This window comes from Nicotiana tomentosiformis, chromosome 2 (assembly GCF_000390325.3).
Source record: "Nicotiana tomentosiformis chromosome 2, ASM39032v3, whole genome shotgun sequence".
Classification (NCBI taxonomy): Eukaryota; Viridiplantae; Streptophyta; class Magnoliopsida; order Solanales; family Solanaceae; genus Nicotiana; species Nicotiana tomentosiformis.
This window is the reverse complement of record NC_090813.1, coordinates 141,590,723-141,612,504: the sequence shown is the minus strand read 5'-3', so window position 1 is coordinate 141,612,504 and position 21,782 is coordinate 141,590,723. Positions and strand designations below refer to the sequence as shown.

Sequence of the window (21,782 nt, the reverse complement as noted above, 5' to 3'; positions counted from 1 at the left end):
GGCCATACGCCATCACTCAGCCACCTCCATACTCGTCCCGCCAAACTATTGGCTCTGATACCAGTTGTTGGGATAAAACAACCCAAAGATACTATGTGATATTGTCCGCTTTGGGCCAAACCCATACGGTTTTTCCTAAAAGGTCTCACACCATTAAGAGTATTCAACTTCTTATAAGTAGTTTATTTTTCTTTTCTATTTTCCATGTGGGACTTTGTTCACACACTCCCAAGAATATCCCCCTTGAACTAAGTTCCACATGACTCATCACCGTTTATGGGCTAATTTAGAGATTAACTGTGTACCACCCACATAACCCGAGTATTTACAATCATCGAAGCCCAAAGGTTATGTATGCACCTTCAAAGCTACGGGTAAATGTCGTAAACCACGTAGATGGGAAAAGGCACTGAGCCGGCCCTCACGCCATACTCTGCCATCTTTATAGTCCCCGCCAAACCATTGGCTCTGATACTACTTTTTTGAAAAATAACAAGCACAAGCAATGTGCACGATGAGGTAGCAGCGGAATAATACCCAAGTCAAACTTTTCCAATCTATTTGAATCAAGAGAATACAAATAAATTCAAGCATAAATGTATACAAGCAACAAGTATAGCAACCACCACAAATATAACAAGAAAATATAATCAATCACACGAGAAATCAAGATTTACGTGAAAAACTTCTTCAATGTGAAGAGTAAAAACCACGTGACCAAAGGCCCTCAAAGCTCCACTAAATCAATCAATAAGAGTTATAAAAGTTCTCTAAATTGGACACAAAGCAAGTGACAAACCAAGAGTAATAATACATAAAATATAGCACCCGAATAATTGAATAAAGGAGAGAAATCACCCCAAAAATGAGCTACTATTCACGCATCGAAAATTGAAATATTGGCCTCCAAATCCAATCAACACTGTTGAAATCCAAGAACCAGATGCTGTGAACTCCCAGTTCAAATTTGAGCACGATCCAACAGTTAACGAGTTAGAAAATACTAATTGAAGCGGATTGCCTGAGCAAAATATTTCTGGAGCAAAAGAACACACTTTTTTCTCTCACAAGGCTTCAAAACCAGCTACACCCTTATGTTTTCTCTCTTGTTGTGTCTCTAACATAAAATAGGTCATATTTATATGTCTTGATATTAGTGGGCTATAGGTCAAAGTGGCCTAGGTTCAAAAGGTATTTTATTAATTCACATAGGAAGGGAAAAAGTCCAAAAGCCCAACAATTCCCCCCTCCCGACTATGGGGAGGAGACCGATATACTGATGATCATGCAATACTCTTCAAAACTTTCCGGTTCTCCCCCATCAGTCAATAGTACATACTCAGTAGGAGGATAACGAGATGAAGGTACTTTCTCTCTAGTAGATCTTCTGAGAGAACTCTCTGGAGCATCAATAGTAGTTGGTTGCTGGTCAACCACATCATCTTGCACTGGAGCATCAACAACATCTTGCTGGTCATTCTAAACATGATCACCATCTTTATTATCAACTTGATTATCATTAGTTTGAATATTTTCTTCAGGTGGATTAGTAACAGAAACTGGATCAACATCAACTAAGATTGCATCCATAAGGCATAAACATAGGAGAAATTATTCTATATGAACTGTTGTGCCCTTTTGTACCTATTTTCTGAATTATAGTTATGATATAATCAGTTTTTCTCGACAGGGATTTTGTTTGATTCACACCTCTGTTTGTATCATCTTTTGGATTGAAATAATAGGCCAGTGCCACCTAACATCATAAAATTATATTTAAAACAAAATAAGCAAATGCATAAGTTTTATAAATCATTAAACAACAAAGTTTCGGCAAAACAAGCAAAGTTTCTTCAAAAAGAAAAATTCATGGACCAAATAAAATAATAATGTAATTAGGCCTATTGAGAACTCCAAGTTTCGGCAAAACAAAAATTCTAAGTCCTCCCAATATTTATATCAAATATTATAACTCCAAGTTTGGTTCAATATTATAATCAAACAAGCTTCCTTGCGATAGTGTAGAGTCAATTTGCTGCAATTAAAATCAAAGAAACATGATAAGAAAAAGGATATGTTTAAGTAATAAATCAAATGTAGTTGCAACATTATACCTCATTCCTAGCTAGAGAACCATCATGCTCTATGCTTGTACCCATGCCTTGCCCATTACCCCTACCCCTGCGTCCACCGCTTCTACCGCTACCTCTATCACCACGATTATCACTACCACTACCACCACTCCTGCCACCTCCTCTAACACCAGTTCTTCCATCATTACTAGCTCCAAATCCACCTCGCGACTCTGAACTTGTAAAGTAGTATTCAATTCTTCCTCTATGTCGATTCAAATGCACCATGCCACGTGAACGAGTGAATTAGGGATCTCGTAGAACTGGACCTTTAGCTTCATCTAAGTAATCCAGGTCGGGATTTGGCATGATCATTTTGTCGTCCTGGTTTTACAGATCATGCACCATTCTTTTCAAGTTAACTGTAACATAATGAACCTTCACATTGGTGCCCAATGCTATATCACAAGCCATGTCAAAATAATTCAACATGCCTCTGTGTGTCTTGTAATCGGGAGTCATATTTGGGTAACCTCCTTAAAATAATCGATTCAATTTTCATCGAATGACATCTCTTCTCTACCTTGTCAGTATAGACCTTTTATCAATTTTATCAATCTTCATGTGCGACAAGATATTTAGTATATGGCAAAAATGTATCCCTCTGGACTTGAACCATTTGCAGCTATCACTAAAATAATCACCGCTAAGTGTAATATTCAACTATGTACTCTAATGGATTTCTACCATCTTTATGCATTACTTAATAGTAACTAACGATGAATTTCTCAACACCAGAGACAACTTGATGATTGTTTGGGGTGCTGACTTCATAATTATAATGACTCGGCCGGTCGTTTTGAGAGTTGTAGTCCCGTTCCCCCATCTACTACTCATTTTGTACTTTATAGTTATTATGTGACTTGCCAGGATAGTCGGTTCGGGTTTGGTGAGGTTTCAGAATGAACTGAGATACTTAGTATCAAAGATGAAAACTTAAGTTAAAAAGGTTGACCGGATGTGGACTTATGTATAGACGACTCCGAAATAGAGTTTCGATGGTTCCGTTAGCTCCGTTGGATGATTTTGGACTTAGGAGTGTGTCCGGATTGTGGTTTGGAGGTCCGTAATGGAATTAGGCTTGAAATGCCAAAAATTAGATTTTTAGAAATTTTGATCGGGAGTGGACTTTTTGATATCGGGGTCGGATTCCGATTCTGGAAGTTGGTGTAGGTCCGTAATTTAAAATGTGACTTGTGTGCAAAATTTGGGGTCAATCGGACGTGATTTGATAGGTTTCGGCGTCGTTTGTAGAAGTTGAAATTTCCTTAGCTTCAATTGGCTTGAATTGGGGTGTGATTCGTGTTTTTGATGTTGCGTGAGGTAATTTGAGGGCTCGACTAAGTTTGTATTGTGTTTTAGAACTTGTTGATATATTTGGTTGAGGTCCCGGGGGCCTCGGGTTGGTTTCGAATGGTTAACGGATCGGAAATGGGCCTTGCTGCATGGCTAAAGCAGGGAGTCTGCTGGTGTATTCACACCTGCGGAGCTTTGATCGCAGGTGCGAGCTGAGGACCGCAGATGCGGCTAAGATTGGGGAGAAATGTGGTCGCAGGTGCAAGGCGTTTTCCACACCTGCGTGGCCGCAGGTGCGGCGTGATAGGCGCATAAGCGAAGGGTGCACAGGTGCGATGGGAAATCCGCACCTACGATTGCGCATATGCGAGGGCGAGGACCGCAGAAGCGGAGGCCCAGCTCCAGTGGTTCACCGCAGAAGCAGGTGGAATGTCGCTTCTGCGACACCGCAGATGCGGTTAAGTTTTTGCGGGCTGGACAGAACACTTAAATTCAAGGGTTCGCGATTTTGCTTCATTTTAGACATTTCAAGCTCGGGTTTGGGCGATTCTTGAGATTAGTTTTGAGGGATTTCTTGAGGTAAGTCCCTTGTGCTCATTTTTTATCAATAATCTTGTTTCCCCATTGAATTTCCCACCTAGTTTGTGTGTATTTAAGATGAAATTTGGGAGTTTGAGGTTAGTGATTTGAAGAGTTGAATTTGGGGATTTGGGTGACGATTTGGTGTCGGATTTTGGTAAATTTTGGTATGGTTGGACTCGTGATTGAATAGGTTTCGGGTTTTGTGGCTTTTATCGGATTTCGAGACGTGGTCTCAGGGGGCCGGCTTTTGAGTTAACTTTTGACTTTTGATTTATAACTTAGTATTTTTTTATGGAATTGATTCCTTTAGTTCGTGTTGATTGTACCACATTGTTTGTGGCTAGATTCGAGGCATTTGGAGGCCGTCTCGCGAGGCAAGGGTGTGTTGGAGTAGAGATTTTCTCGGATTGAGGTAAGTAATACTTCTAAACTTGGCCCTGAGGGTTCGTAACCCCGAATTATGTATTATATGATTGGTGTTGAGGTGACGCACATGCCAAGTGATGGGTGTATGGGCGTGCACCATAAGAACTGTGATCTAGTCGATTCCCTGGAACTGTATAGTGGATTTATCTTGTTGATATCCATGTTTTCATCATATGATAAGTAATTGAGCTGCCAATCATACTAGAAATCATGTTTAGGCTGTATGCTGGTACTGTTGGGACCCATAGTGGTCAATTCTTGTTGTCGACTTATTGATTACATTGAAATTTCGTACTCAGTCATATTTATTCATTGCATATCATATCTCAGTCTCCGTTGCTATTTATTTCTATATCATATCATCAATTTTGGGCTAGTTTCACGACATTGTGAGCCCGAGAGAGAGAGAGAGACGAGAGAGATTGATGACTGAGTGAGGCCGAAGGCCTGATTGAGAGTGACCGTTATGGGATCGGGCTGCACGTCGTAGCATACTTATTGATTTATGCCTAGATCTGACTTATTATAGCGCTTGGGTTGAAGGAGCCCCCCGGAGTCTGTACACACCCCATGTGAGCGCAGTTGATTATATTGAGGGATAGATCTTCCCTGGACATGGATCTTGTCCGAATCATTTATATTTGGGGATAGATCTTCCCTGGGCTGGATTGGCCATATACAATACTGAGTGACTGAGTATTCTGGGAGTGTGAGTACGCGAGGCTTTCAGAGTGGTGCATCACATACAACATGTGCATTGGCATGTAGATGTAGAGAGGTCATACTCCTCATATCATTCAGAATTTGATTTATTTTATTTGAATTGAGTTTAACTATTGAACTTGAAAGTATGCCTACATTTCTGTACTGTTATTTCTATATTAAACTGTACATGCTGAGTCCGTCACTACCTTTCAGTCCAAAGGTTAGATTTGTTACTTATTAAGTTAGTTGTACTCATGCTACACCCTGCACCTCGTGTGCAGATCCAGGTGCTTTCGGTCACGGCGGTTACTGAGTTGTGGCGTTAAGATTTTCGTAGACTATCGAGGTAGCTGGTAGGCGTTCGCAGACCTTGAATCTCCCTCCTTATCTTCCATTTTCTGTTTCAGTTTTTATTTCCTAGACTGTGTATTAGATTGTATTTTTATGTAGATGCTCACGTACTCGGTGATGCCCCGATTTTGGGAGAGACTTTGTATGGAATTATGATTTCTTACTCTGTTTTAAAAAGGTTTTCCTTAATTTTAACTGCTTCCATATCTTTCAAAGTTTTTGAGTGTTGTAAATGTCTGCGTAGTCGACTTGCCTAGTACCATGATAGGCGCTATTACGACAAGTTGGTTTTGGGTCGTGACAATAATGATATAATTTCTTTAACTGTATCTTGAAACATTCATATAATTCACGAGTATAACACTGAATTACATGTTCCTCCCACTTGAATTGTGACTCACATACAATTTAAAAGCCCCTTCACCTGTATTCTACTTCCAGCTCTTTCTCATGCTTAGCCTTTATAGCTAACTTGTAAAGCCTTTTCTGGGTGATATGATGGGTAATATATCTATTAACGAACGCATGCATCCCCTCACTTCTTTGCATAGATAGCATACCAGCCCAAAAATACACATTAAGGTACATAAGGACCCATTTCTCCTTCTCAGAGTAAAGCTTGTTGAACCAATTCCTTGTATGCAAATTATACTTTGCAATATATTTTATCCACTTTCAAAAACTTCAACAGTATGGACTTAAATTCTCCACGTGCAATTTTAGAATGACGAACCCCACTTAAGTAATGAGGCAACTTCGAGAATATATGCCAAATACAATACCTATGTATTGTATGTGGTATTACTTCAGCATTGAATGGATTAATGCTCGGACACCGGTCGGTTATGATAGCATCTGGATGAACATTTTCCATGGCCTCAAGCCAAGTTCTAAAAACCAATTTGTAACTATCCATATCTTCATGAGACATGAGAGCATATCCTAGTAGTATGGATTGTCTGTGGCAATTGGTGCCAACAAATGAAGCACATGGCATATTATAGCGATTCACAAAGTACGTCGTATCGAAGCATATTGCATCATGGAATTGCTCATATGCCGATATACAGTGTGAATGCACCCATACCACATTTCGTAGCCTACCAACATTATCAACGTCTATTGAATAGAAAAACTCCCTATCCTTTACCTGCATTTCACGAAAAAAGTCGAGCAATGATTGTGCGTCCCCTTCTTGCATTTTAAAATTCTTACTCTTTAAAATAACATTTCTACAATCATTTGGAGTGCAACCCAAATTTTATGGTCCACCACGTTGAACCTTAGCAAGTCTAACATTCTTGGAGGCTCTAATGCTAGATCGATCGTGAGCTACAAGATCCCTCTTCAAAGAATCACTAATGGCTTATGTCTAGCCATCAATTGTGATATGGTAGGGAGGAAATCATGATTGTGCTCATTAACGACCTTAGAGACACGCCAACAACCAAATCATCCAAAATAGCAGTGACCCTAGCTTTACAATTGTTACTCTTGGTGGTAAACTTAGTTTTGCGAATCCTAGCCCTATCACAACAATAAGTTATATACCTAGCAGTGCCACTGCCCTTCTTGTTGGAATTTCTTTTGACGATAGAAAATCCTTTCAATCATGCATGTTCTTTGTAGAATGCAAATAAAGAATCTTTATCTCTATATCGCATTCCAAAAATTGGACCTGCAGCCACATCCTATTCGGTGAAATCATCCTCCATTTCCCGATCAACATCATATTCTTCTAACTCGTTTCGTAAAAAGTGCTCTTCATCATCCTCAGCATCTCTATAGTATTCTTCATCGGCTTCTCTATCTATCTAAAGGTACAACATTGTTGAAACTGCAGTGTGAATCAACATTGACCCAATCGTATTCATTCATCAAATTGTCGTTCGATGTCATCCCTAAAGATCTGTACAACTCACCCTAACTCGATCAAACCTACTATCTTGGTTCATATTCATGGTTGTTGTTTCATATTTTCTTCGTTTGGATTCATATTTTCTTGCACCGCCAAATTTTCTTTGTTTGAATTCATGTTTAGATTAAGAAAAATAATGAAAGGATTATAGCCATTTATGTGATCGGCTCTTCAATTCATATTTAGTATAGCAAATTTTGTTTTTTTCTAAATATACAATAATTTGCTATACACATAAAATACACAATGAATGTAGAGACTTTTCATCTTCCTTTGTATGGGAACATAAATGATTTCATGTTGCTCAATGTATTTGGGAATAGGAATAAGTTACTATATTTTACTATTGTGTTTTGGAGGAAAAATTGTTGGGAGAAATTCGAATGAGGTCATGGTAGTCATTTCACAAGTGTGGCAACAATTGGGCCAAATTAGCGTGGTCATTAAGCAGCTCTCTATGATTTAACTCCATCTCTGAATGCAATCCCTGCCATATCTGTATGCTTTAATGTCCAATAATGCCAAAGTTCGTCCAATCCAGACAACTTCGGAAAACCCTCCTACATTATCTAAGCCAACCTATTTTTCTGAATGAATGAACCTTTTGGTAAGCTCTAGATTGTACAGAATAAATCTCTAAATTAAAACGAGATATGTCCTATGTCATTATGTCAAAAGGCTGATAGAATATGAGAATGGTACTTGTTTTGTTGGTTTAAGGCTTTACAAGATAAGCCATTATAAAAGAAAAACCCTCACTGGCTTCACATACGCATAATATCCAGTAAAAAAGAGAGAACTAAATTCCAAATCAATTGTTCGTTTATCCAATCTTTTGTCCTCTCCAAGAACTTTGCAGATATATAAGGAACTAAAAGGCTGATTTTGAGAAGAAAACTAAATTCCAAAAATGAACCTCTCAACAATTGGAACAAGGTCTCATTCTCATAGTCATCATCGTACCCATTCTGTTAGCTTTCCTGCTAGATCACATCCTAGCTCAATCAAGATTGAACAAGTCCTTAACAAGATAAAAACTTTGGAATCATCATTTTCTTCTCCAAAAGCAGCAGAAGAAATAACCCACAATGCTATTTTTGGCCTTGTCGAATTGTACAAGTGCATAAAGGAATTTCTCGTGTTGCCAATGACACAACGGGCTCTTCTTCAAGATCAAGACGATAATTTGGTGATGGAGTCGTTGGAACTATCTGTTAGATTCATAGATATCTGCAGCAACACGTGAGACACAATCATGTTGATGAAGGTAGGGTTCAGAGAACTCCAAACAGGGCTTCGAAGAAGCAAAAGTGGGAAGGATCATATAAGAATCCAAAGCAATGTGACGGACTACATATCATCCAGAAGAAACACTCGAAAGGAAATTACTAAGTCCCTCACAATGCTGAAGTTGATAGATAACGCAATGGCAACCACGAGTACTCTGTTCAGTTCAGAATCCCAGCTTTGTTCCATAATAAGGGTCCTTGTAGAAGCAAAATTTGTAACCATTTCAACTTTTCAATCATTTCTAACACTTTTTTCAATGCCAGTCTTGAAAAGAAAGCCTACTAAATAAATGGTTGTTGGTTTCAAAGCTTGTGCACAAAGGGATATTAGCGAGTGAAATGCAGAGAAAAAAGCTGAGCGAATTGGAAAATGTGGATATTTCCCTGAATAACTTGCTGCTCCATAAGGAAGGGGAAGCAGAAAACATCGAATTTGCACAAAGAAATTTGGAGACTCTGGATTCAAGCCTGGTAGATTGTGAAAATGGATTGGAGCAGTTGTTCAGACTTTTGATCCGCACTAGGGTTTCTCTTCTCAACATACTTTCTCATTAGTCAGTACAGAATTAATAGTGCAGGTCTTGTGCATGGATATGCAGCTCAAGATGTTTGGATTATTGCAGCTGTGATGTATAGATACACTTCTAACGAGTCATTTCTATTAAAAGTGAATTCATAATCTAGAGTTAGCGGACAAAATCATTGAGTATGATCTAATTATGTGTATACATTTAAAAAATATTCATGTATATATGTATATATATACAACATACATGCATAGTTCGAGGTGAAAGTAGTGGATTTTCTCGAATCTGTAAAACCTACCTTAGATTTCCCTTTGATATACATGAACTAGAGCGTAATAGCAAGAGAAATGGATTTTAATTTTGAAGATGCACAAACATTTCCTTTTTTCAAGAATAGCAGTTTTCAAGCAAATAATCAAACGTAGTACTATTTTTGTAATGTTAAAATATCTCTGGGTCGTTCTTTACTTTTATAAAAACTGAGTTGTTCTTCTTTCTTTTATTCTCAAGGGAAAGGGGCAGAGAGCCGAGACCAGTCCGGACCGGGTCAGTTCCTGGTTCCTGATTGAGGGGATAGGTGTGGACCCTGATAATGCGGTATATGGTTCACCGGCCAGACCAGCCCCCTGATGCTTTGGTGGCACAGTGACTAGCAGTAAGCACAATGTATCCATGTTTAAATTGGAAACAAGGCGATCCTAAACGTGGGTCAAGTTTAGATTCCACATCATTTTGAAAAGCTAAGGAGATACCGTGAATTCCACAAATAAAGGTGAAATTATGTAAGTATCATCACATTGATACCACAAACCAATGGTTGACAAAGAATTTTCACACTGGTATAATCAACAACTATGACTCAATCCCAAAGTTGGGGTTGGCTATTTGAATCCTCACTGACCATGTTCCCCATTTAAATTCATCTCAGGCCATCATTATAAAAAATATAAAAAATACGAAAAGTAACTACAAATTCTCTATATTTCCTATTGGTATAAGAATTTCTAATAGAGATAAAGACTCCTAGAAAGCATAGACTTTCATACCAGTACAACCGAGGTAAAATTTTGATTTCAATCACAGCTGCAGCAGAAGTGATCAACAGCAACACCGACAAGCAAAAAAATCCAAGCATGTATAGGGTCTTGACTTCTCTTGAAGTTCTTGTGCTGTTGGCAGTGGTTCCATCCTGTACATGCTGCTCCGAGCACAGCAGAACTCGTATGAATTTCTGCATGCTCCTTTGCTAAATGGAAAAACTCTTTCCGGTATGTTCCTGCAAATCATTGTAAGTGTCAATTTGCGCTTGAATACAAGAAAATCCTGAAGGCCGTGCATGTCTTCATTTGGTTTTCTAATATCAATCTAAATAACTCAAAATCCCTACATCCGCAATTCATGTTAAGCCAATATATGCCATCATATTATTAAAAGCACTAGCTCAAAGCAATCCTGAGACATACCTGCTACATCTCAACAACATAACATGATACAAGGAATGAAGAAATAACCAACCTCAAATAGGGGATGCGCCGTCGTCTAACGAGCTCATAGGTGGTCTGATTTGTCAAAATAAGATAGCTGTCCAAGAAACATGTAAAAGTCCAGTTATTATTCCTGAAGTTACATTTTAGAAATGTCGTGAAGTGCAAACTTCACATGTTCAGCTAACGATACTGAAAAGAGCATACGATACTCCGTATCACTTTTCACTATGATGGTTGAAATTTATGTTCTGAGTAAGATCAGCTAAAAGTTAATTGACAAGACTAAAGAAGAACTACTGATGCTTCTCCATGCTGTTGGACCAGCAAGTTAATCTACCGTTAACCATACTAGAACAGATAGCATGTAACAGATTGGCCCAAAGTTCTTCCTAGCTTAGTTCGAATGTGTTGTGACCTATCTCACAAGATCAAAGTGAAGTGATATAGAGTCCATTTCTACTTCTTTACGAACATGAATTGTGACAATAGTACATCCCTTATCCATGAATTCCTAATCACCTACAGAAAACAGAGCCAGGCAACATGTTGAGAAACTAACACGCGTGACTTGTAAGAACTTAAAAATTGGAACGGGCAGAGGATTGGAAGTATACAAAAGCAGATCTGGAGAACCATCCGTTTATGCATCTTCTGGACTATTTGGACAAAGAGAAATAGTGCTTATTTCAAGAATAAAAAGAACCACATTTCTAGAGTCAGGAACCTTTGTTTGCAAAATCTGTTTTTTTTTTTTTTTTTTGGGTGTAAAAGGAGTATACCTGAGGGGTCGTTTGGTACGCGGGATAAGGTGGAATAAGGTGTGGGATTAAATTTATACTATGTTTGGTTGATGGTATAAATTTATCTATACCATCAACCAAACATTGTATAAATTTAATCCCAGAGGATAAATTTATACCATCAACCAAACATGGTATAAATTTAATCCCAGACTTAATACTGGATATCCCATCTTATCCCACCTTATCCCATCAAACTAGGGATTATTTTATACGACCTCCCTGGTGGGATAAATTAGTCCAGGGATTCCAAGGATTATAATCCCGGGATAATTTAGTCCACGTACCAAACGACCCCTGAGAGTATTGATCAGTATATGGAATTTTTGGACTCATTTGGAAATATGTAACTAGAGACTTTTGTAGGGGCTGTCTTGTTTGGTTGTACTTTTGAGTACCTTCTTGGTACCTTTATTAATAAAATTTTTATTTTATCAAAAAAAAAAAAAAAAAAAAATTTAATAGATCCAACAAAAATCTGAACTACCAAATACCACTAAGTAACGAGTTACATACCAGTAACGAGAAATCTTACCTATGAAATAGGAGGAGGAGGAGGAGAAAGAAGAGGCAAATAGATAAAGCAGCTAACAGCAATATCACAATTGCATATGACCACCTGCAACAAAGCCATTGTCACATTTGACATCATTACGTTTTTTAAATTGCAAGATTGTCATGACAACCTCATCTTTTATGTGTTTGCATCAGATAAAATTTATATACAGAAGCAAAAACAGTCATCATGTCAGCATAAGCTTTGTCCTCATCATGCAGTCCCTTCTTCTTTTTTCTATTTTTTTTATGAACGAGAAATCCGTCTGGGGCCAACCCTTAGGACCAACCGCAGCCTTCAAAACTCGGAGATAATGAGCCCGCCCCTCTACCCTTCTCCACTTAAATACCAGGCTTAATTCACATGGCGTAGAGCTCAACCTGTGACCTAAATCACAAGTCCCTCAACCTTTGCCACTTGAACTAAGCCCTGGGGGACCATGATGCAGTCCCTTCTTTTCCTACTGTTACCACTGTTAATCTCTTATACAACAAAAGTAGTTTCCTACTCATCTTAGATAACTTAAGGAACCAAAATAAAAACCAATACTTGCAGATTCAATCAGCCTGGCTATTTTATCATTATTTTTTCGATCTCGCAACTTGAGTACAAAAGTGGTGCACATATGCAAATCACATTTTATCTCCCAGCTCGTCAGTCTAATTTCCTTGTTCCCACTCAAATGTAACTTCAACACAGTTCAATGAAAATGAAATTTCACCTGGATAAAAATGCAAGATATCGGGGATTGAGGTCAGCATTGCTTAGTAATCTCTTCAACTGCCATTTTATAACAACTAAAAAATTATACCTCCAGTGGTTATTCATACTCAAGTTTACTTTGGTTTCTTTTCAGATTGTTCAGTCAAGGAGTTAACCTTATGTGACATGTGAAGGCAATGCCAACAGAGATTAAAGGGTAATGGGCCTCTTTGCCAAGCTTCTTACATCAATAAAGCGGGACTGGCATTTCATGCACCGAACACATTCAAATCCACTCGTCTGTGTTCCATCCAACAAAATCTGGAACTTCCTTTTTAAAGTAACAAGATATGCAAGAATTCACTTTTCATGTAATGAATACACTTGTCAATTTATTGCTTACGCTAAAGCAATTGAAGCCAACATATAAAAATCAATCAGCTATACCTTAATCCTAAATTTAGTTGGGTCTGCTAAAGTCTATATGATTCATGATATATGACTGCAAAGCTCACATCGGTGCAGTTGAACTGAAACCAACATGCTTCCACTAAAAGTTTAGGAAGCATAAGCCATAAAAAGGTTCAATCTAAGTTGGACAGTAATGCAAATTATCCTTCTATTGTATGCTCCACCTAAAACTTCATTTATATCTTCTTTTTGACTGAAAGGAAGATATCATTGATTTTAAAAACAAAAAATAAAAAGACATATATTTCAAGGACAAGAACAAAAACTCCATTTTTTTAAGCCAAGAACTTATTGAAAAAAAAGCGCTCAAAAGATAAAGCATTGCTGGACAGACACATACCATAGCTTTGATACGTGAGACTTCAAGTATTGAATATATAAAGTGCCAGTCCAAAGGGACAAGGCTGTTTCTGAGCAAATGTACCACCTGTTATACTTGGTAAAGTAAATAACTATAGCAAAGATCAACAACTTAAAACTTGAGAGATAAAGATAAAAACAAGAAATTCCCATAGAATAAAAGCATCCTGTGTAAATGAAATAAAACTTAAGAGCTACGCAAAAAAAAAAAAGTGTTTTGACATGCAAGGTAAGTGGTATTAGCCAGTTGAAAGCTCAGAAATTAAGTGTACTTGCATGTTATAGACCCATAGTCTTGTTGCTTTGCAGACTAGATGACAATGAATTACACATTTGAAAGCACATATTTTCCAAGAAGGCCACAAACCCAAACAAATATGTCTCCAAGTTTTGCTGCACCCTATGAAATGTCCCAACATATTCTTATGTTTCAGCTTATCGAACTCCTGTCTAATTTTTGACCTATCCAACTTGACCAAATTGCCATGGACATGTCACATACTGATTCAAGTTTGTTTTAAGGAAAATATAATATTAAAAGTAGATTTTTAAATTGTCAATTAGATGATAAAAGACACAGGATAACCTTTATGTTCCCATCAAAAATGATAAAATAACCGGGATAAGGGATAAAGCTAAAAGAGAGGGATTCTAACAAATATCTGTCTCATTTTCTAGGAACAAGGGTTTTATTTAAAACATAAATCTTTAAGTTGACACTATGTTATGTAAAATACGCCTCTGTGAGTTTGCTCATATAATTGGTTACGAGCTTGGATGAAGAAGGAGGGTTGCAGTAGATGAACAGCCTGTGTAAAACTAATTAATTTATGATGAAGAATCAAAATAGGATGGTTGAACTGGAGAAGTGTGACCAGAGGTATGCGATAGGAGGATAAGTCCCAAAGTGAAAGATAAGTTCTATAGAATGGTTGTATGACCTGCAATGTTATATGGGAGTGAATGCTGGGCCTCTAGGGTACAGCATATCAACAAGACAAGTGTCGCAGAAATGCAATGTCAAGATGAATATGCAACCAGAAAAAGATTAGATAGCATTAGAAATGATCACATTCTGCAGAAGGTTCAAGTAGTACAGGTAGATGATAACGAGAGGTCTCTACAGATGGTTTAGTCATGTCTTATATCAACCTTCAAATGCATCCATTCTGGAAAAAAATTGAAAATAATTTTCAAGTTCCCAAAAACTGGTGAAATTTATTCTTCCACTCACGAAACTTCAACTTTTTCTAATAAAATGCATGTCCAAACACAACTTCAACTTCAAAAAACTATTTTTCAACACAACTTCAAAAACTCCTTTTTCAAGTTTCAACCAAATCTATGTCCAAACGCTAGCATATGTATGTTAGTAAAAAATGTATAGAATTTCTAACGCTAGAGAACCTAAAGTTTTAAATATTGGATTAGTACAGATCTAAATGGAGTGCTATGGTTAGCGATGATTCATATAGCGGACCCCAACTAGCTTAGGATTGAGGCATAGTTGTTGCTACAGTACTATGTTATATCATATAGTTTTCTAAAACATAAATGACCATTGTGTCGTAGCAACATCAAATTTCCATCTTGCTCCAACATAACATAAAAAATCAACAAAATGGATCACCAATTTCAAACTTCATATGAGTGAGGATCTTCTTATTTCTCTTTTTTTGGAGGGGGTGGGGTGTGTTTGACCGGTGCACTTAGTGATTTCAACTGAATTGGAAGAATGCTTTTTCTTGAACAGCAAGCAAGAAACAAATATCATGAGTGTGTCAAATTAGGTAATGCTTGCTCACCAAAACCGGCAATGGTTACCCTGTCCTACGCATGTGCCAAGCCAAACACAGTGATGATCAAACTGGAGAACGCATTTGTCACAATCATGACAATGTTTAGCTCGTGGAGGCTGAAAATCAAGCAGAATAAAGATCATAAATCTTAAAAATTGTTAGCACAACTGCAACAAACATAAAAGGACAAGTTATAAGTACTTAACAAATCAATGGAAGTCTCGTTATTACCCCACTTCTTTTAATCTTTTCCTATTAACTTGACCTCTTTGATCTTTCACAGTGTCTAAGTTTTTGTGCTTGTCAAAAGAGATCATCCATTTGAGGTAGGAGTGTGCAAATACAAGGACCGCGATGTGTTAATTGGCAGGGTTATTAGATTTAAAATGTATAGCTAATCTTTACCACGTAAAGTTTACTTAAATTGAAAGAAATGGAAGCAGTTTGAAGTTTCAAATAACATCAGACACAAGATCACAAAATCTCCAAGACACAATCCCCAAAATGCATCAATAAGACAGAATGCTGAAATACATGTTAGCATGCCATGCTCTGGCATAGGAGTTGCAAAGAAAGAAGAGAAAAAGGGTAAAGACATGGTGCCCCAGTAAGGAGAACTACCCAAGCTTCTTTCACAAACATATGCACAAAAGATAGGACAAAGTTTGACTTCACCAATTCAAAGTTCAAACAAGACTGGACTATCAAATATCAATGTTCCATTTATCTAATACAACTAGCTGCACATTTATTCAGGATGTATATACAGTAGGATAAGTCTCGAAGAAAGTATACCATTGTATGGATGGAATATCTTAGAAATACGTAATATTCACGAGAGAGAAAATATAAGAATTGCATTTAAGGTCAAAATTCAGCTAATTTCCTGCCAAAATATAGCACAGAGATTCATAGCATATAGCTCGCATATCATGTCACTAATTTGGCTAATCCAAAGATACTTCAAGTCGTTAAGAATCATCCGCAGGTATTGAGGTTAATATTTGCTTTGCATACAAATGGAAGACAGAGATAGGAGTTTCTACCTGCATAATATTACAGTAGGTGCACGTCACACTTCTGGAAAAGAGAACGAGAATCAGTTAGCAAAACCTGATGATAATACTAAGAAAATCATGCAATCTATGACCGCACAACCGCACAGTAAGATTTCTACCTAAAATAGGTGGAAATGAAAGAACATAGAAGGGAAATAATTTTGGTAGATTGAATTCATAGGGTAAAATATATGTCCACCAACTGGGAAAATCGTTATTAATGTAAACTGTCATCAACCTCAGAGATAATACAAACTTCATCATCAAAGAGAGACAAGAAGAATTTGCAGTGGCACAGCTTATGGCAACATTTCCCCCATTTGTTGGTGCAATTATATCACCTTTAACAATAGTTAAGCATTCAGTATTGTATAATCCATCGAAAACTGCTTCTAAAAGCGATGAACAAGAAAGAACGGGTTAATCACACAAATTGCGCACAGAATTAATGACATATTAGGGGGTTACATCAGCTTCCTGATCAAACTCATCTAATAACTTGTCAAAATCATGCAGTGTGAGGAATCTTGAGAGGGAAATCGCCATCCATCACAATGCAAGCAGCTATACTACATTCCATCAGTTATGCCTTTAAACAACCGAGTCACAACAAGTCTCCTCATGAGCTGGTCGTGTGAATATTCCTTTACCATGTCTTGATTTGTTAACAAATGCAAGATTAGGCTTCTCCTGCTTCACATTAAGGGCTTCACTTGTAAGCTATACAGCAGTTTTTCTTCTTCATGGGACTATGCAGTTTCCAAGTGGAGTACCTTGCTATAACATTTATATCTGAAAGTGCTAATTTGTTCATCCACAGGCCACAGGTAATCACATTGTTCAAAATGAATAGTGTGGGATAAATACTACTTCACCACTAAAAGCCTTTTAACTTAAGAAGCCAGAATCCTCCTAGTCCAACTAGCACCATGAAATATAATTTGTCAAGCACATTTCACAGTCTCACAGCGAACTTCGAAATCCATGGTTCACACAAAATTTGAAATAAGCAGAATCTAAATGCAAAACTGAACTTGATTAAGCAAATAGAGCCATAGTAGAGGCTGTATATTAGTTACAAAGCACTCAAGCTGCTTTACATACAACAAGAAAAGCATAAACATGCTGATATTCAAGCCAGCCCTACCTAACAGATGTTCCTGGAGGATACATATCCATCACTAGCTTTGCCCAAGATGTTGTTGTACCACTCCCAAGAAGATTCTTTTCTAACTGGTTTCTGTCGATCGTAATAACTACACTGCCATTTTTGCTTGAAGCAGGCTGGCTTTGCTTGATCATATAACATCACAAAAGGCAGAAAACAACAGAAATTAGATAAACCTCTTTTCCACCTTATTTTGAGAAAATCCTTATATTCCAGTTATTTATTTTGCATGTAACAAACCAGAGAGGGAAAATATCTTACTTTGAGGTTATTGATGTCCTATTATGTGATGCATCTGTCTCATTGGCAGCCCTCATTGCATCAAGAACATAGCTACATATTCATGAAAATTAACTTTTTACAGGCCTTTCAGTAAAGTAATAGGGTTAAGCTAGTAAAGACTTATTACATGCTTAGCTTAAAAATAAAATCATTAGCCCAATTACCCAGGAGAACAACCAGAGGTGATGAAGTACTGAGCCAGTGTAGCAGCAAGCAACAGCAAATACGCTGTCGTGTACCTTAGAAGCAAAAAAGGAGGGTGATGAGCAATTTCATCAAAAGAGCCTCAGAGAAAGTGAAATATTAAGAAAAGTCATCCAGCAAAATAATCAAAGACATGAAGTTTTGATCAGTTAAGGAAATATAACTTTTGCATTGGCAGCTAACTCAATAGGGATTTTTTTGACATCCTATAATTACAGAGTTCTAAAAGTTTCTATGCGTTGGCATTTAACCTAGATCTCTACCCCACAAAATCGAAAAAACAATCTATTTGAGCATCAACATGGAGTTTATTAGAAGTTTCTACTTTCTAATAAAATACAGGATGTTAGCCAAGAGAACCTTCATTCCTATATACACATTAACAATGAATTGTGTCCTTCAGAACTAGTTGGTTTCTACCAAATCAATAAAATGAAATTCTAGAGGAAAAGCAATTTTACCATATGCAACTCCAGATCTTACAGTTTTTGTAGTCCCTATCAACCATAAAAACTTAGCCCTAGCTAGTAATATGATTGCAGTTCACCTGAAAGTATAATCCTAACTTGAAAAAAAGTAGCTGACTCAAAAGTCTGATTAACCACACATCCTATAGTGTCCAATACCAGATGGGGCATTTTAAGTCCTTATAACTTCTCCAATTTCGTATTAACCACTCACAACCTAATTGTCGCTCACCTGAAAATTTAAACCTAAATTTCAAAGAGCATGGACTACCTTTAAGATTTAAAGGTCCTGTTTCCTTCTCTTTCATTGCACTCATTCGCCACCAACCCTGGAGGCTTACTGTTTTCCTTAATATATCATCAGAACCCACTTTTAATCCCTGAAAAGGAGAAGTTCCAGCAACCAACTCTATTTAACATGTTTATCTGCCAATGCTTTTGTTCTCTCAAAATCATCACTAAAGCAGTTTAAATCGAAGGATTGATACTTATTGAATTACAGAACTCCTTGGCATTTCAATTATGCCCAAGTTCCCGTTTGCTGATCAATATGGTCTTCAGCTACTCTGAAACTAAATCACTTACTATTAGCTAGAATTAGCAAGTATTGGAAAACAAAGCTTTGGTAAGCAATTTCCTAGTCAAGCTTAAAGACGTTGCTGCTTAGCTCAAGATTGCATCTTTCAACCAATTCCATGTCATTTACACCTTCATATAATATCCCCAACTTCAAAATCAGCTCTCTGCTTTATTCAAAAACAAGCAAGTAAAATGTTGAAAATCCTACAAGTATCATAAAGGTATAAAGATAATGTTTTTGTGATATTTTTGAGTATTGAAGGTTGGTATATACATCTAAATGTTGATTGAAACAAATACTCCGTCCGTCACAATTTATGTCACACTCTTTACTTTTTAGTTTGTCCAAAAAGAATGATACATTTCTATATTTAGAAAAAATTTAACTTTAAACTTGCTATATTTTATTCTTAATAAGATGAATTATAGCAACACAAATAACCATAGCTTATTTTTCACAAGTTTCAAAATCCTTTCTTTCTCTCTTAAACACTGTGGTTAGTCAAACACCATTAATGGGATGAAGGTAATAATACTGAGTTAGAATGTTTGTTACCAGGGGTCTTGTTTGGTTTTCTGAATCAAGTCTTTGTCAAATTCAAATAGAACACCGGCATAGATCAGGTGCAGCATCACCAGTGCTACTTTCAAGCAAAATGTCGATCTCCGAGCTAAATTCAATCAACAAAAATTAAAAATATATACATAATTGAGAAATATCAATTGAACTAACTGTGTTGTAGAAACAGTGTATACTCAATATACAAACATAAATATATAGAAATAGGATCGTAAAAGGAAAGAAGAGGTTTACGGACCGGGGTCGGAGAGGCAGGGGAAGAAGGAGAGACCATCCCATGTGTCGCGGGATATGCCGCCACATAATGCTACCATTCTTCTTCTTCTATAATCATTCACTAAAATATGTATACTTTTCAATACAAATTCATCAAAATTGACGCTTTTTCAAAAAATTGCAATGTTGTTTGATGAGAGTTGCAGGAGAGTTGAATAACTGTCTTTTTCCAAACGAGAGAGAGAGAAAAAAAAGAGATAAAGGAGTTCACATTCAATCAGATGTGAAAACGTGCCCAGGGGTGGAGCCATGTGATTTTATTATTGTGTTATAAAATCCATTAGAATAACATCCCTATTAAATACTCTAGGGCAAGATGAAAAAATTAGATTTTTTATTTTAAAATTATTTTTGGCAAAAAACAGTTTATATTTAGCTAATTAATTAGAAAAAAAAATACTTTTAAGCAACATTAGTCTCAAAAGTGCTTTTAAAAAGTATTTCTGGGAAGAAACTGTTTTTTCTGCTTTGTTTCTACTTCTACTCAACTTCTAAAAGCTTGGTCAAACACTTCAACTTTGAATATTTTTTTTTTTTAAAAACAAGTCCTTTTCAACTTGGAGAAACTTGGCCAAAGAGCCTATAACTCTCATTTGGTTTACCTCATTAACTAGATAATGGAAAATTTAATATTCCCTTTAATCCAAAATATTACTAATGTTTTAGCGAACGTAATTTATTTCAATTAATTTTTCTTAAAAAGAAGATATTTATTATTTTTCAGTATTACCCTTACTGTTTAAATTAGTGTAAAGTTAATTAAGTAAGACATTTGATGAGAAAAAAATTAAGTAAGATACTTAAATTTTAAAGTTATAGATAATAATTTAAATAAATACTCTCATAATTAAGACTATTAAATATTTTTGTAAGATAAATTCTTTAAAAAAGATAGTATGGAACGAAAACCGCCCTATAATTTAATACAACGTTTGATTGGCTTTATTTAATTTGTGTTTTTAATACTCGGTAGATTTACTAGGGGGAAAGGGAAATCAGACAATACATATAGCTTTTTAATCACTGATAAGTAAAATAGATGTATAGATATTATTTTTTGATATTTAGCTTAAAACATTTATTTCTACCAAGAAAATGGCTTTTTTACCATATAAATGCGTAAAATAGAACTAACATGCTAATGAGAAAAATCACATGGTTGTTAGCCTCGATTCTCTTCCTAAGCAAAACGGCCTGAGATTAAAAAGGAAAAAAGTCGCTTAGAATATTTAAGTGATCATTGAACAATGATTGGGCAACGATACGAAGAAATGTGGAGAAAAAATCAATGGAATAAAAAAGAACTCTAAGAGATATTTATAGGTCTATTGACGAAACTCCAGAACTTTTTTCTAGCATTAAGAAATTGGATAGGTAAATATAGAGTATAATAATTGAGATTTCTAGGCTATTTAAAATGTAACAGGTAAAGTTGGAGTAGTAATAATAATTAAAATTTATATTCTTATAATAAGATAAATATCAAATTTCCGAAAAAGGAAAAAATTGCATATCAAGTGGATTTTAATATCGACAACACGAGTTTTGATCAACTAAAATAGTATGTAGATGAAAATATATGCCGAAAACATTGTCTATCAAGAAACATTCAATGATATATGAGCATATTATTTAGTTGTACATCACAATAAAAGTAATGTAATATTTTAAAAAACAAGATTGTTTGGTTAAGAACTAAATGTATAGAAAAATAAGTGTCCGATAAGCGTGCCTACTAATGTGCGCCCCGCCGGAAATGGGGAGGGG

The 21,782-nt window shown here is 36.4% G+C and overlaps 2 protein-coding genes across 3 annotated transcripts; one reads left to right on the top strand and one right to left on the bottom strand.

Moving 5' to 3' along the window:
* Positions 1 to 8,188: 8,188 nt before the first annotated feature.
* Positions 8,189 to 9,345, top strand: LOC104097738 (uncharacterized). The gene is made up of 2 exons (XM_070194268.1): positions 8,189 to 8,655; positions 8,978 to 9,345. Exons 1-2 carry the CDS (start codon positions 8,321 to 8,323, stop codon positions 9,252 to 9,254), a joined length of 612 nt encoding a protein of 203 aa, XP_070050369.1. The 5' UTR covers positions 8,189 to 8,320; the 3' UTR covers positions 9,255 to 9,345.
* Positions 9,346 to 9,993: 648 nt separating this feature from the next.
* LOC104097737 (protein S-acyltransferase 10) lies at positions 9,994 to 20,217 on the bottom strand. Of its 2 annotated transcripts, XM_009604353.4 has the most exons (11): positions 19,978 to 20,217; positions 19,716 to 19,830; positions 18,074 to 18,148; positions 17,889 to 17,960; positions 17,607 to 17,747; positions 16,448 to 16,481; positions 15,408 to 15,517; positions 13,583 to 13,669; positions 12,049 to 12,132; positions 10,742 to 10,807; positions 9,994 to 10,502 (listed from the first exon to the last, which is right to left on the bottom strand). In XM_009604353.4, the coding sequence occupies exons 1-11, from the start codon at positions 20,051 to 20,053 to the stop codon at positions 10,325 to 10,327; spliced, it is 1,038 nt and encodes a 345-aa protein (XP_009602648.1). In that variant the 5' UTR covers positions 20,054 to 20,217; the 3' UTR covers positions 9,994 to 10,324. The 2 variants fall into 2 exon arrangements, with proteins under 2 accessions (XP_009602648.1, XP_009602649.1); XM_009604354.4 differs by lacking the exon at positions 13,583 to 13,669 and having other exon boundaries at positions 19,978 to 20,190.
* Between the last annotated feature and the right edge of the window lie 1,565 nt (positions 20,218 to 21,782).